This window comes from Protopterus annectens, chromosome 15.part0 (assembly GCF_019279795.1).
Source record: "Protopterus annectens isolate FY-2018-M chromosome 15.part0, PAN1.0, whole genome shotgun sequence".
Lineage (NCBI taxonomy): Eukaryota > Metazoa > Chordata > Ceratodontiformes > Protopteridae > Protopterus > Protopterus annectens.
Genome location: NC_056749.1, coordinates 34963277 through 34980408, shown reverse-complemented (window position 1 = coordinate 34980408; position 17132 = coordinate 34963277). Strand labels below are relative to the sequence as shown.

Here is a 17132-nt window from a genome sequence, read left to right as displayed (position 1 = left end):
CATGTTGTCCAATCTGTATTGAAATCGCCCATTGTTATGTTTTCCTGATTAAAGGTTGAAGCACACTGGGGATATAAATAGCTGTAGTAATGATTTGTTGTTTAGGGTTAAGTTGGAGGTGGGAGATCAATATTTCCGAGTTTGTGAAGTCTGGGGGGTTGTTTTCTATTCGTTCCATTTTGAGATTGTCGTTATATATTATTGCTATGTCACCGCCATACTTGTGGGTCCTGTCATGTCTGTGGATATTATAGCCATAGGTTAGGATTTTATTATCTTGTATGTGGGGTTTTAGCCAAGTTTCTGTTAGGACTGCTATTTATGGAGACTATTGGGTGAATGTTCTCTGAAATTCATTTGTTTAGCAAGCTTCTCCAGTTCATGTTTAAGATTAGGAGATCAGTGTTTTGATGTGGAAGACTGTCTATGTTAAGAAAGAGTGTTATGTTCGGAGAGAGGGATGTGTGATTTAGGGATTGAGGGTCTGTATTAGGATATATGTCACCACTTCATTTAATTTGAGTTGAATTGACTGGGAATAGGTGAGAGAGTTTGATAAGTAGTCTAGCATATTCATGCAGTAAGTTTGGATTAGCTTGTGAGTGTGCTTATTTAAGTGAGAAGAATTTGGTATTAGAGCTGTTGTAGAGTTGTGATGATATGCTAATACTATTTAAAGGGGTGTAGTGTGGGGTGATGACTGGGTTGGTGGTAGACTAGGTGACAGTGACTTGTTTTTGATAGGATATGGAAAGGTTGGCAGCAATAAGTAAACAAAATAATGCAGAGTTTTGGAGTATAGTGTTTGTATGTAATCTAGAGTTAAGAAGGGTTATGGTGACAGGGTTGAGTTAGAGGGTGTGTATATAGAGGGGAAGGGGTTGAAGTAATAATTAGTGAACAAACACTGGTACACTATGTGACTAACTACTGTTGGATGATTGCTGTGATTGGTGACTAGTGAAAGGAGGTGTGTACACTGGTTAAGTATACTTGTATGGGTAATTGGGGTGGGTGGAATTTGGGGGTACGGTAGTGGAGCAGAGTGAGCCTGAGCCGAGCAAGGGTGAATGGAGCGGGTAGAGCCAGTGCGAGACTCGCACATTCCCAGAAGCAATTGGTTACCTTTGGCGTTAAGGTTTCTGTTTAATATTTATTTTGGTACTGTTTAACCTGTGATTGTTTTGGACGAATAGTACCTTGGATAGGTTAATAGAAAGGATTAAGGTGTTTTACGGCAGTTAATATACCATAGTGCACCTTATAGATTGAGGAGTCCTATTCCTGGAGACTTTACAGTAGATTGGCTACACATTGTCATTTTTATCTCATCTTCTCCTATCTTAATTGTTAGTTGTTGAGCCGCATTTACCTCTAACCTTGACATATTTAAGTGTTCTATAAATATTTCCATTTGTGCTTTTTCTTGATTTCCCCACTTCTGTGCTTTATACAAATAATATTAAAATTTCTGAAATATCTCTATAGGTTCTCTGGTTGTTTTTCCTTGCCATAGGCTCCCTAACTTTGTCAGCAACCCTTTGTCCAAGTCATTGTAGCAAAAGTTGTTGTGATCTATAGTTATTATAGAATGAATCACTATTTTATTCAGTCAGTCATGTACTGACCATCTGTAAAGGAAGAGTAGCCTTGTAGCAAGCCAGAAAAACACTTAGCTTTGTGCCAGCATCTGATGTCAGCAGATCCTAGAGCTTTTCCATCTATGTTCTGTGTTCAGGGTGTGTTTAAGATTTGATGATGCCTATAGACTTAATAATCTGCAGAGTAACCAACAGCCATGATGTAGTGACCAGACCATACTGCCAAGTGGTCGCTGGAATATGAAGGTTAGTAAATGTGGTAAAATGGTGTTAACCTCCTTCAGATGTGTGCATGCACACTCTCATACACTCACACTCTCTCTGTCTCTCTCCAAGTTTGTGCCAAATTACACTGGGAACTTCCTAACCCCCCTACCCCATTTCAGTTATCAGTTATGTGAAGCCTTTTCTTGTTCATTGATTAAGTTGCACAATGCACTGCCTGACACTGGAGATGCTGTATTCAGTGTATGTGTTTTTCATGACATTGAAGTCACGGTGACAGAACTTTGGAAGTGTCTAACAGTATTGTTTCTCTTTCTAGACAGTTGCCTACAGCATCTTGTGGGACCTCAAGTTTTTGATGAGGTAAGTCACATTAACTGGAATGTTTTCTTTAGTCCATAACTAGATGAGGTGATGCCCGGTGGTGTTTGTTAGTTTCCTTCTCACTTTTAAGTTGTCAGGGTGACTTAGTTTTATCCTTCTTTGGCTTTTATTTTGCAGAAACCTTGCTTTGGGTGGTGGATTGCTGTTGCTCCTGGCAGAGTCCCGGTCAGATGGAAAATCTATGTTCGCTGGTGTACCAACAGTGAACGATAACTCCCCGCGACAGTACATGCAGCTGGGGGGCAGAGTGTTGCTTGTCCTCATGTTCATGACACTACTACACTTCGAGGCCAGTACCTTCACTGTAAGTAGCTTTGTAGATCTTACCACTCGGATTCGTGATTAATGCTTAAAATTCTCAGAATGAAGCAGGGCAGTAGTGTACTTTGTGCTGACATTACACTGTTTTATGTTTCATGGCATGAGATAAGTGTTTTCTTTGCCTGGTATAAACTCTTCTTTTTGGCCAAAGCTTACCATCTTTGGTCTTGGGTCTGTTAGAATTTAATTTTTTTAGCAGGGGAGAGGGATGAGTGCCAGACGGGTTGAGCTTAAGGAAAGTAATAATGGAACAAAACTAGTTTGTAGTCACTGTAATTGATGCTTCCTCCAGTAGAGGGCGACACAGACTTTGAAAGCACAAGTAAGTAAACTGTTGTCATCAAAGTTATGGGACATTTTCTGTTTCTTCAAAATTAGCACCTGCTTCCGAGGATTTTTTTTTGTCTGGAGTTTGCTTTTCCATTTTTTATCTTTTGATTTAAATGGGAGGCCTGCCTTCTGCATCTTTTGCCTGCAGTGTTTTTTAAGCAGTACTTTCCTATAGCATTGGAACTGTGGTGGTGGTGGTGCTGCGGCAGCGTTGTCGCCTCACAGTAAGCCCTTGTCCTGTTCGATTCTCAGCTAGAGCATCTTCTGTGTGGAGACATGCGTGAATGGGCGTACCTTCGTTGAAGGTTGTGCGTTAGGGCCGGCAGCTCGGCACGTAAAAATCTACTGCCAATCATTAGCGGACAGGAGTTCCGCTGTGGCGACCCCTAACTGGGAAAAGCCGAAAGACACAACTTTCCTATAGCATTGAAAACACTGGTTTTGATTGTAACCTTCACCTCCCCCACAGAAAGACACCTGGATAAGAATGCAAACCTCACAGGATCCATTCTACAAGAATGAGGGTATTTTAGTCTGCTGTGCTGTCATTCAGGACAGAATTTATCTCAAACTACAAATTCATCCTTTCAGATGAGATGATATTTTTATGCGTCCTTGCACTTCACAGCCACCCATCTAGTGTCATTAGTATCCAAACTTCTCTTGCTTTCACTTGCTGCCTTGATGGGACATGCAGCCAGGGTTGTGTTAGCTATCTGTGGAATGGAGAGTTAAGACCCCAAGCATGAGATTTTTGGCAAGTGGGAGAGGTGGATTCTTAGACAGTGAACAGGTTCAGAACTGTAGATGGCTAAAGAAAATTACAGTTTGTACGGATGAAGACGTGGAGGTTAAAGAAATTAACTATTTCTCTGCATTGGCTGAATTTCTAATACCAGCTTTGCTTAGATCGTATAGAAAGCAGATATGTGAATTCTTCTTTTTGTTAACTGCCACAGAGCTAGAGGCTTTGTTTTGTGAGTGCTTTTTTTTTTTGGGGGGGGGGGGGGGGAGCTAGACCTAGAGGGAAAAACTCCATTGTAGACCTTGAAGTCCTTTTTTTTCTTTAGAGTAGCCAAGCAAGCTATCCTTAGAGGAAGATGTTTTACTCATTTGCACAACCCTGCCTTGGTGTAGAAGCAATGTGTTTTGCTTGTGCATTCCTGCAGGTCAGCTGCCAAAGCTTCACTTCCCACTGATGTTCATCGTGTTTCACTGTTGCAGTCAATACACTTGGGTTATCCTGCTGGCAGGCTAGCCGCAGTCAGCCTGAATTCCAAAGTCCTGGTCCGGCATCAGTTGCTGTCGCCTCTTCCCTGACGTCAGTGCACCAGGGGTATAAATGATGCAGCCAACGCCATTTTCTTCAGTCTTTCTTGCCACTTGGTGCCCGAAGCAAAAGCAGTTTGCAAGTGCCGGTCGGCCGACTCCTGAGATTTTCGATATTGAATTTCAGATCCGAAGTCTTCTGTAAAGCTAAGTACCCCATTGGGGAAACGTTTTTCTTGCTCCAGACCAATGTCAGAAAAAGTTAATTGCATTTCTTGTGGGAAGCAAATACCTCATAAGGATTTTCATTCTTACTATATTCCTTGCCTAGGCCCTGACCACAACATTGCTAGTTGTAGGTTTTGTGCTAGATTTAACCAACGCACTATTAAGCATCGGTACGATTTTGCTTATTACTTTGGCCGAAGGTTTAACTATATAATGCCGTCAGAACAACCGACGACCAGAATTCATAAAAAGCGCAAGGAGAAAGAAAAGGACAGGCATCCGAGGTCCAAAACCAACTACGAAGCCTCTTCCAGGCCAGTCGCCGGTGCTCAGTGAGGCACTTTCGCAGCCCCTGACTCCCGCTACCTCAGAGCCACAGGCCGCCTCTGACTCCCACTTGGAGACAACTAGGCCTCTGGATACTCAAGGTATTGGCCCTTCGGAAGCAAAACCCTCAGATGGGTCCAGAGCCGCTGAGCAGGCATCGGCTTCTGAGGGTGTTTTCAGACCTACACAGCTTTATATCAAGCCAACTTCAGCATCCAAGACAAAGACTAAAACTGTTTTAAAGACAAGGAAACAAGTACAGCATTCTCCAGGACAGACTTCCATGCCTAAGAAACAGATGCTCAAAATGGCCGAAGACCTAATTACTTTGATCAGGGGTTCCCATCCCCCTCCTGACAAGAGGCCTAGGCAAGATACTGAATATGATTCCTCTGACAGGTTTCCATTTCCTCCAATTCCTCTTCAGAACAGGGATATTCTATTCCTCCCTATGAGGATTCTGATGCTAAAGAATCTATTCCTTCAGCTTCTCCTCCTGAGGATTACTCTTTTGGGGGAACCCTGCATACCACGAGGGAGCATTTCCACTGGGAGAGCCAAGATTATTCAGATTCTAATAAAAGGCTTAGAGACTTTCTTCTACTACCTCAGCACAGACCTCTTGCAATTCCACCTGTTCTAGACACTGTAGATGATGTATTTTCAGAGTCTGGCCTATCTCCTGACTCTCTACCTCCTGCACCTGTTAAGCCGGACATATACTACAGGGTTCCAGATTCTCATAAATTTCTATATAAAAACCCTGCTGCTGACCCAGAAACTATCTCTCAGGGTCCCAAAGGGGTCAAGGCTGCTACTGCTGAAAACCCTGTCCCCCTCAGATAGAGATTCTAGGGCACTGGACAGATGGGGGAAGAAAAGTCTACACTTCTGCTACCTTGGCTGTAAGGGCTTTAAATTGTCAGTTTCATATGCTCAAATGTCAGCAATACTTAATGTCTTTGTTAAAACAGAAAATGTTGACAAATTCTGAATGTTCTGAGAACAAAGATTTGCAGGATTGATTGCATGCAGCTGAACAAGTGGCAAAGCATACTTTGCAATGTGGTTATGATTCACTAGAGGCCTCTTACATGGCCGCTGTAACAGGTTCTGTTATTAGGAGGCATGCTTGGTTTAAGGAACAGACTCTGCCTGATCATGTTAAAGCAAAATTATTGGATGCTCCATTACAGCATGATACTCTGTTTGGTGTTAAGGCAGAAGAGGTGTTGAAGAAAATGGAGGATAAAGCTAAATCTATGCAGACAGTGAAGGATTTCTTACAGGTACAGCCACCCAGATTTAGCAGGAACTGGCCTTCTAAGAATTGGTCCTTTCCCGTGTCAGACAGGCCACAAAGAGGCAGATACAGACGTCCAGGAGGCAGTCAACAACCCCGGGGCTCATACAGGCCCAAACAATGTGGTGCTTCTACCTCCAAAAGCGGAGAAGACAAATCACAGCCATATAGGAAACAGTCCCAATGACTTCCCTCTGCGAATGCCAAGCATTTCTCTCTTGGCAGCACCCTTAGGGGGAAAACTAGCACTTTTTTTCACAAAATTGGCACATGATCACTCAGGACAAATGGGTCCTAAACATAGTCTCTCAGGGCTACAGGTTCCACTTTCACACCCTTCTAAAGGCAAAAGGTATACCAGACCTGCCACACAATCAATGGGCAGAGGCACAAAAACAAGTAACATCTCTCATGGACATGAAGGCCATTCAGTCTGTGCCACAACAAGAGCAGGGACAAGGATTTTACTCGAGACTTTTCTTAGTATCAAGAAAGGACAAAGCATGGAGACCAATTCTGAACCTGTCTATTCTAAATACTTCAAAATGTTGACTCTACAACAGCTTCTACCCATGTTGGGAAAGAAGGCTTGGCTTGTAACTTTGGACCTCAAAGAGGCATACCTGCATGTCCCAATCAGACAATCTTGCAGAAGATACCTCAGATTCATAGCTGGCTCAATGCACTTACCAATTCTCTGCACTGCCCTTTGGCTTATCTACTGTGCCCAGGGTCCTCACAAAATGCCTGGCACCAGTAATTGCATTTTGCAGACAAAGAGGAATACAAATATATCCCTACTTGGACGACTGCCTTATTCAAGCAGAGACCAAAGACATTCTACTAAAGCATCTGGCGTTTGTAAAAAGATTACTAATTTGCCTAGGGTACACAGTAAACGAAAAGAAATCAAAACTAGTACCCTCACAAGAGATCATATTCCTGGGTGCAAGCTTAAATACAACTGCCCAGATGGCTTATCTCATGCCAGACAAACAAAGGCATCTGACTTCTTACTTCAAAATGTTGGCAACAAAGACTCCGCTATCTGCAAGAAAAATTCTGCAGGCTTTGGGCTTCATGGCATCCTGCATTCTGCTAATTCCATATGCAAGACTGCATATGAGGAAACTACAATGGTATCTAAAAAGTGTTTGGACTCAACATTGCCACAGCCTGGAAACATTAATTACCCTCATTCCCTGCCTGCAACAGGAGTTTCGATGGTGGGCACAAGCCTGTCACCACAACAAGGGACAGCCATTCACTCTACCCACGGCTAGGCAAACACTAACAACAGATGCATCAGATTATACCTGGGGGGCCCACATGGCAGGAAAATGTATTCAGGGAGCATGGCCAGCAAGCTAAATGCATCTTCATATCAATCAAAAAGAGATGTTAGCTGTTCAGAATGCTCTGACAGCCTTCAAGGATCTACTTCATCCAGGACAACTGCTGGTAAAGACTGACAATACTACAGTCATATGGTACATGAACAAGCAGGGAGGCACACTTTCCTACCCCCTCTGCAGACAAGCCATGACTTTGTGGAACACAGCATTGATTTATCAAGTACACCTGCAAGCACAATTCCTGCCAGGAAAGACAAATACTCTGGCAGACGAACAAAGCAGAAATCTCAAGGATCCTCACGAGGGAAACTAGACCCACAAGTCTTCAGCATGATAACAAGGAAATGGGGATGCCCAGACATAGATCTATTTGCCTCCCCACACAACTGCCAACTACAGAGATTCTGCACAAGGACTTATCACAAACAAGCATGGAAAGTGGATATGCTCTATCATTCAGCTGGAAAACCCTTGCAGTATATGCCTTTCCTCCACTGCCTCTCCTCCCCAAGATACTGCTAAAGGTCAGACAGGAGAAGCCAAAAATTATATTGATTGCCCCAGGCTGGCCACGCCAGCATGGTACCCAATCCTAAAGAGCTTGTCTGAAGGCCCAGCCTGGACATTACTTCAAATTCCTCATTTGCTGACCCAACAAAACAATCAGATCCTGCACAGCCAACTCAGAACCCTAAATCTGGCTGCATGGCTGATAATCTAACCATTCAGAACACACCTCACTCTAAAGCAGTTATGGATGTTATTTTGCAGGCAAGGAGCCCCAGCACCAGAAAATCTTATACAGAAAAATGGAAGAGATTCTGTGCTTGGAACCAGGCACAAGGAATGGACAAGCTTGTACCAAATATTTCTCAGATTTTACAATACCCAACTGAAATGCTGAACAAAGGCCTATCCTTCTCATCAATTAAGATCCATGCCTCTGTCATTTCAGCTCATTACAATACGGATCCACCTATTTTTTTCACATTCACTACTAAGGCAGTACCTCAGAGGGGCCAAAAACATAAGACCTCCAAGGAAAGCTCCAACACTTGCATGGGACCTCAATTTTGTCTTGGAAAAGATCACACTGCCTCCTTTTGAGCCAGCCAATACAGCTGAGATAAAATACTTATGGAAAACAGCTCTTCTCCTAGCAGTAGACTCAGCAAGAAGAGTCTCAGTTACAGGCACTAATGGCTGTGGAACCTTTTATTATTTTCCATCCGGACAGGGTTTCTCTAATTACAAACCCAATATTTATGCCTAAGGTAGTGTCCAGTGTGGCTCTTGACCAAACCATTCATTTGCCTACCTTTTATCCAAACCCACAGAATAAGGGGGAGAGACTTCTGCATTCTTTGGACATACACAGACAGCTATGATTCTACTTGGACAAAACTAAAGCCTTCAGAAAGACTGAGCAACTCTTAGTGGCATATGCTGCAGGATCACAAGGAAAAGCTATTTCAAAGCAGACTATTTCAAAATGGGTAGGCCATTGCATTCGTTTCTGCTATTCACAGCATGGCAAATCAGTGCCTAAGGGCATTAGGCCACACTCAACCAGAGCAGCAGCCACTTTAGCAGCCTTCCTCAGAGGAGTACCAACCAAGGGCATTTTGGAGGCTGCAACTTAGACTTCAGTGCACACTTTTACAAAGCACTACCACTTACCTCTTTACTCTAAATCAAGAGCAGGCTTCGCCACTGCAATTCTACAGGGCCTCATAGCCACTCCTAATTCTATCTAGGCCCAGCCACCCAACCTCAGCTTGCTTTTTTATGAGCAGATTTTTTAGCCTACTCTTTTTGGGGCACCTGAGGCAAGAAAAACTGAAGAAAATGGGGTTGGCTGCATCTTTTATAACCCTGGCGCACTGACGTCAGGGAAGAGGCGACAGCAACCGACGCCGGACCAGGACTTTGGAATTCAGGCCGACTGTGGGTAGCCTGCCAGCAGGATAACCCAAGTGTAATGACTGCAACAGTGAATACACTCAAACATCTACATTTATGGTAGGTACACAACTGTACTTTCTCAGGATTTACTCATCCACTTTTAGTAAGGAAACTGAAGATGAACTTGTTGGCTGCACCAGACACCACCTACAAAGAACATTTCCCTAACAGTTGGGAATTCAGGGCTCCTATACATTTGTTAAATACATTTTCACATAGTATACTCTCACTTGGATTTTCACTTGGGTTTTTGAGTTGCAATTAAGATCTCTTACCAGATCAGTCTATTATCAATTTTAAATGGCAACCTGGAAGGTGTGAAGTGTGCCCATTCACATGTTATCAACTCAAAAGTAGTAAACAATCCTATTAAATCTTAGCCTTCTTTGCATTCTAGTAAACTAAGAGGTGTCTATATTCAAGTTGAATGTTTTAACAGATGCATTTACTTTTTTTAAGCTCCAGCAAAAGTGCTATGAATATAATAAAGAACTGGATTCATGAAAAAATATACACATTGCATGAAACAGTAATCAAACGGTATTTATTTTTATTCCCATCCTTACCGTCTCAGTAGGACTTTTTTTTATATTTCCATGCATGTCTGGTGTAATTGTTTCAGCAATTAATAAAATAAAACGTCTGTAAAATAACTTTAAACATGTACAAATGTTTTACATTAATGTACCTAATGTAGTACTTAAGTACTTAATATTTCTTTTAAACTGTTACTAGAGTGATAAGTAAATGAAAGAGTAGCAAAGCAAACAATTGTCTTTTGTTTTGGGAAGGGGAAAAAAGATATGACTTTTGTCCTGTGTTGTGCCTCTTTCAGAAGTAAGAATCACAAGGTAGAGAATTTTTGTACAACTCTTACGAAATACGGCAAGCTCATTTTCCATCAAGTTAAGTGCAGTTGTAATCCATGGAGTTTTGTGTGCAGCTTTACCAATCCACTGGACCAACATGTAGTTATTAGCAGCCAAATGTTCAGGTGCCTGCCTCTAGATGGGTGAAACCTAGTCTATAATTAGCAAATGTTTTCAGATGTCCTTCAAGAATGCAACTGCAGTCATAACATGTGGGTTGTCCTGCCTCAGGCAGCCCTCGGTCGGCAGGATTCCAAAGTCTGGGTCCGACGTCGGCTGATGTCGCATTTCTCTCCGACGTCAGAGTGGCTGGAGTACATAAGCATCAGCCGATGCCATTTTCTTCAGTCTTTCTTGCCGCGCGGTGCCCGAAGCAGTTTGCAAGTGCCGGTCGGTCAGCTCCTGTATTCTACGATACCGAAGTCATCAAAAAAGCTAAGTACCCCGTTGGGGACATTTTCTTGCCTCAGCCGATGTCAGAAATTACTGAAAAAGTTAACAATTGTCTTTTTTGTGGTAAACAAATACCTCATAAGGATTTCCACTCTTACTGCCTCCCTTGCCTGGGCCCAGACCACGACGTCTCGGCCTGTGTAGCCTGTGCTCGCTTCAACAAGCGCACTCTCAGGCGCCGGGCGGAGTTCACTGAAGATTTTTTCGGCGATAAATTTGCTTACACCATGCCGTCGGATCTTCCGACATCGCAAACTCCCAAAAAGCGAAAAGACCGGGACCGACATCCTCGGCCCGCGTCTACCACCGACTCCACGCCAAAACCTAGCGCGAGTGCTCCGGTTCCCTCTGAGACGGTCTCTCCACCGCTCCGAACCGAAGACACCGCATTACCGACGACTCCAATTCCAGATATTACTCCCGACGCCAGTTATAGACTTTCCTCCGGATACCGAAACCGAGGAAATGCCCGAGACCATTGCTGTAGATAAGGTCACTCCTGCATGTGGAGCTGCCAGGCCTCCTATGGCCATGTCTATTAAGGCCTACACTAGGGCTAAGGCAGCCAGCAAAACAAAGCATATTGCTTCCAAATCCTTACCTCAGCCGACTCCGGAGACACAAATTATGTCCATGGCTGCTGATTTAATTTCCATGATCAGAGATTCACAGGCCCATCCTGAGAGAGCATCCCAGCCTCCTCCTGATAAAAGGCCCCGGGTTGAACCCTCTGACCCTTCTCCTTCAGATGAAGACTCTGAGGGCTCTGTCCACTCTGATAGCCAGGAAGAGCTCTTCCAGACCTATGAGGACTCGGATGCAGAAGATTCCATACCTTGCCTCCCTCCTGAGGATATTTCTTTTGGGGAAGTTCTGCACACCATGAGGGAACATTTCAAGTGGCAGGGTCAGGAATATTCTGATTCTAGGAAACGCCTTAGGACTTTCCTTAAGAAGCCTCAGCACAGGCCCTTAGCTATTCCTCCTGTACTTGATGTTCTGGATGATTTGTATTCTGATTCTAGTGCTACCCCTGATTCTCTTCCTCCTGCTCCAGCCAAGCCAGACAGGTATTACAGGGTCCGAGAAACTCATTCCCATTTATTCAGGGCCCGTACTGCTGATTTGGAAACTATTTCACAGGGGCCTAAAGGAGTTTCAGCCTCCACCTCAAAAAATCCTTTACCCTCCAACAGGGAAGCAAGGTCATTAGAGAGATGGGGTAAAAAGGTTTACACATCCACTACCTTATCTATGAGAGCTTTAAATTGCCTTTTTCATATGTTCCAATATCAGGATTATCTCTTAGAAGATTTAAAAAAACACTAGCTTCTCCTGATCCTTTAGACAGGAAGACTTTGCAGGAAGCTGTACATAACACTCAGCAAGTAAGCAATCACTTCCTGCAGTGTGGATATGATGCACTGGAAGCTTCATGTAGGGCAGCTACGACAGGGGCAGTGATGCGTAGACATGCTTGGTTAAAAGATCAACCTCTACCAGATCATGTAAAAGCAAAACTTCTGGATGCACCTTTGGAAAAGAACAAGCTTTTTGGTGCAAATGCTAAGGATGTGTTAAAGACCATCGAAGAAAAAGCAAAATCAGTTCAGACTGTGAAAGATTTCCTCCAGGTTCAACCCCCCAGATTCAGTAGGAATTGGCCTTCAAAAAACTGGTCCTTTCCTAATCCAGAAAAATTTCAAAGGGGTAAGAACAGACTTGGCCGAGGAAGAGGCCAATACAGAGGCCCTTACAGGGGACGACAATGGCAGCCAGGAAACCAAAGAAGTGACGCAGGGGTTTCACCTGCCCAACAACCACAAACTCAATGACTTTCCTCTACTACCGCCTACCAGGGAACAACTAGAAGCTCCCTTGGGGAAATTATCTCTGTTTGCAGAAAACTGGCACAGACTGACAAAGGACAAATGGATTTTGGACATTATAGACCGAGGGTACAGGTTTCATTTTCATACCTTACCAAGAAAACAAGGCATGCCAAATCTACCACAACATCAAAGGGCAGAGGCTATCAAGCAAATCACTCTGCTGACTCGAATGAAAGCAATAGAAAGAGTTCCACAACAAGAACCAAGAACAGGGGTTTTACTCAAGACTGTTCCTTGTTCCAAGAAAAGAATCTCAATGGAGACCAATACTGGACTTGTCCGCATTAAACACCTTTCTCATAGTACTAAAGTTCAAAATGCTGACTCTACAGCAACTCCTTCCCGTGCTGGGCAAGGAGTCGTGGCTGATTACTCTGGACCTCAAGGAGGCATACCTGCATGTCCCTATCAGCCACAGCTGCAGAAGATACCTCAGATTTCTTGCAGGGCCAAGGCATTATCAATTCTCAGCATTGCCATTTGGCTTATCTACTGCGCCCAGAGTATTTACAAAATGCCTGGCTTCAGTAATTGCTCATTGCAGGCTCCAGGGTATACAAATTTACCCGTACCTGGACGACTGCCTCATACAAGCGGACGACAAATTGATGTTGACAAAAAAACTGGATTATGTCATACGATTACTTCAAGCTCTGGGATACACAGTCAACTTCCAAAAGTCAAGACTGCAGCCATCCCAGCAAATAATCTTCTTAGGAGCCAAACTAGACACAACCTCTCAGATGGCTTACCTGACAGAAGACAAGAAAGAGATGTTAACTCAATACTTCAAAGGTTTAGCAAAACTCACCCAGATGACTGCAAGGAGATTCCTACAGGCCCTGGGTTACATGGCATCCTGCATTCTACTGGTTCCATTAGCAAAACTACACATGAGAAAGCTTCAATGGTACCTAAGAACCATTTGGTCTCAACACAGCAACAACTTGGAGACAATCATACCACTCATTCCATGCCTACAAAAGGAATTCCTATGGTGGGCCTCGGTGAGCCAGGAAAACACAGGTATGTCATTCAAAAAAACCACAGATAACACAAACCATGACTACAGACGCCTCAGACCTTGGATGGGGGGCACACATGGAAGGCAGGTGTATACAAGGACAATGGTCTCCAAAGGAAACACATCTGCATATAAACCAAAAGGAAATGTTGGCAGTAATGCATGCTATCGAGGCTTTTCAACACCAACTCCAGCAAGGCCATTTAATGATACGGACAGACAACACCACTGTGATGTGGTACATAAACAAGCAGGGGGCACCCACTCTTACCCCTTTGCAGACTGACAATGCAGCTTTGGGAGAAATCACTGAGTCTAAACATCCAGTTACAATCCCAGTTTGTTCCAGGAAAAGACAATGTGTTGGCGGACAGCCTAAGCAGGAATTTCACAGATCCACACGAGTGGAGGTTACATCCGAAGGCTTTCAGACAACTCACTTCGACATGGGGCAAGCCAGAAGTGGACCTATTTGCCTCTCACCTCAATCATCTTCTACCAAAATTTTGCACAAGGACATACCATCCAAAGGCTTGGAAAATAGATGCCCTTTCATTCAACTGGAACTCCCTAGCAATCTATGCATTCCCACCTCTGCCACTGATGACCTCAGTATTACTAAAGATCAAAGCAGAGAAGCCAAAGGGAATCATAATAGCTCCGGATTGGCCAAGAAAACACTGGTACCCACTACTACGGAGCATATGTCACACCAGGAGGTGGGCCTTCCCTCAGTGGCCTCTACATTTGACTCAACACAATTTCGAAACACTGCATCAAAACCTTCAGACACTGCAGCTAACAGCCTGGGAGATCCCATAAATAACTTCAGCTTATCCCTCTCCAAGGAAGTTCAGCGGATACTAACAGAGGCTCGAAGACCATCCACCAGAAAGGTTTACTTAGCAAAGTGGAAAAGATTCAGCAATTGGAATACCAGCAAGGGACACGATGCATCATTACTGAACATCCCACTCATCTTGGAATATTTGGCAGATATGTTACAGAGCGGCCTCACATATTCTTCAATAAAGATACACGCATCTGCTATTTCAGCTAGATACAACACTGATCCTCCTGTTTTCTCTCACCCCTTACTTAGACAATTCCTCAGGGGAATCAAGAACATTAAGCCACCAAGAAAGGCCCCAGTGCCAGCCTGGGACCTCAATTTTGTCTTAGAAAAACTGACTCTACCTCCTTTTGAGCCAGCAGCTTCAGTTGACTTGCAATTTCTCTCATGGAAAACAGCTTTCCTGTTGGCAATTACCTCAGCAAGAAGGGTTTCGGAGCTACAGGCCCTAATGGCAATACCACCCTTTATTATTTTCCACAGAGACAGGGTTTCATTAAGGACCAAACCCTACTTTTATGCCAAAGGTGGTATCTAGGGTTTCTCTAAATCAAGCCATTCATCTGCCTGCTTTCTTCCCCAATCCTGAGAATAAGGGGGAAAGACTTTTACATACCTTGGACATTCATAGACAACTTTGATACTACCTGGACAGAACCAAGGCCAGTAGGAAGTCTGAACAGCTTTTTGTAGCTTACGCCCCTGCAGTCCAAGGAAAAGCAATTTCAAAACAGACTATTTCTAAATGGATTGGACATTGCATCAGATTCTGTTATTCCTTTCATGGGAAGACTGTTCCAGCCTATGTCAGACCACATTCCACCAGAGCTACAGCTACCTCTACAGCATTTTTAAGAGGGGTGCCTACAAAGGACATTCTAGAAGCTGCTACATGGAGCTCCGTGCATACATTCTCCAAACACTACAGTCTCCCTCTATATTCCAGATCCAGAGCAGGCTTTGCTTCAGCAGTCCTGCAGGGTTTGATTGCCACACCATCTCTTTCCTAGAGCATACCTCCTCCCCCAGCTAAGCTATAGTATTCTACCCACATGTTATGACTGCAGTTGCATTCTTGAAGGACATAGTACAGTTTTGTACCTACCATAAATGTAGATGTCCGACATGCAACTGCAGTCGGGTTTTCCCTCCCTCCATACCCCTCTATGCCTAGGGTCCACTCCTATCCCCCTTCCTCTTAGCTGGGGATATCTGTTATGGTGTATTTGTTTTATTGCTCATGTATTTGTTTGGAATCCTGTTTTTGTCTTCCAATTTGATTACAGCCTTCCTTGGAGGGCACCTGGCATCTGGGGCAAGAAACACTGAAGAAAATGGCATCGGCTGATGCTTATGTACTCCAGCCGCTCTGACGTCGGAGAGAAATGCGACATCAGCCGACGTCGGACCCAGACTTTGGAATCCGGCCGACCGAGGGCTGCCTGAGGCAGGACAACCCACATGTTATGACTGCAGTTGCATGTCTATCGGACATCTACATTTATGGTAGGTACAAAACTGTACTTTTCTCCTCTGACTGCTTACAATGTCTGCATCCCTCAACACACAGACACACAGACACACAGACACACAGACACACAGACACACAGACACACAGACACACAGACACACAGACACACAGACACACAGACACACAGACACACAGACACACAGACACACAGACACACAGACACACAGACACACAGACACACAGACACACAGACACACCAGCAACCTAATATATTTGAAAGGTAGAGTGAAAATGGTGACTTAATGGAAGCCCATGTGGATACTGGACAATATGAAGCCTCTAATCAGTACTGATAGGATGCCAGGATCAAACCCCAGATTACGTTGAGTAATGGCATGTGTGCTGGTAATATTTTCTGTGCGTGGTAATTCAAGTCTGGACGTGATGTGGGCAAAGCCATGTCCTGGTTTTGTTTGCTCAGTAGTGTGAATATTTGCTGTACCGGGTGTCATGGCATGCAACCAGATATCTGATGCTCCTCCTAAGTTAATAAAGACTAGTGACTGGATAGATGGTGCTCAGTAAGGGAACAATTAAGCAGCAGCCATTTCTTCAGCCTGTCTTCCTAGGAGGAGATGCCACAGGAAATGTGAAGCTGCTGTGCCCTTAACTCTGGTTGGTCTTACAGCTGCTGTCATTTGTACCAGAGTCTTCATTGCCAAGGAAGATCCCTTGATACCACAAGCAGTGACACTGCAGTTTGGCAGATGCAGGACTTTGATGTCACTGCAGTTGTACAGAGATGTGCCCTTGTTACAGTAAGCAGTGTACAGCTGTACATAGAAGGGTTTTATTTCCACAAGCAATGTTATTGTATTTATGCAGAGGATGGGCCCTTAACTCCACTAGCATTGTTGCTACAGTTCTGCATAGGACAGGCTAAACACTACAAGCACTGTCACTGCTGTTTGTACAAGTGAGGTTGTTACCACCACAAGCACTATCACTACTGTTTGTTCAAGTGAGGTCGTTAACACCACACCACACCACAAGCACTGTCACTGCTGTTTGTACAAGTGGGGCTGTTAATACCACAAGCAGTTTCTCTACAGTTTGGCAGATGAGTGGTCTCTAACACTGTGTGCAGTGCACTGCAGTGCTGCAGGGGATGGTTCCTTAACTGCACCAGCACTGCCACTGCAGCTGTGCCGAGGAGGGGCCCTTGCATACACTGCTGCTACACCTGTGTAGAGGAGGCAATT

General features: G+C 44.1%; 2 protein-coding genes across 2 annotated transcripts in view; both read left to right on the top strand.

Moving 5' to 3' along the window:
* The window catches only part of YJU2B (YJU2 splicing factor homolog B), a 986874-nt gene that overhangs the window by 130807 nt on the left and 838935 nt on the right, over window positions 1-17132 (top strand). The gene's annotated exons all lie outside the window — the stretch shown is intronic.
* Window positions 1-17132, top strand: part of LOC122789722 (surfeit locus protein 4-like) — a 516963-nt gene that overhangs the window by 461656 nt on the left and 38175 nt on the right. The window contains exons 4-5 of the mRNA XM_044057153.1: window positions 2146-2189; window positions 2328-2514. Coding sequence (XP_043913088.1) covers window positions 2146-2189; window positions 2328-2514 — 231 coding nt within the window. The remainder of the gene's footprint in view (window positions 1-2145; window positions 2190-2327; window positions 2515-17132) is intronic.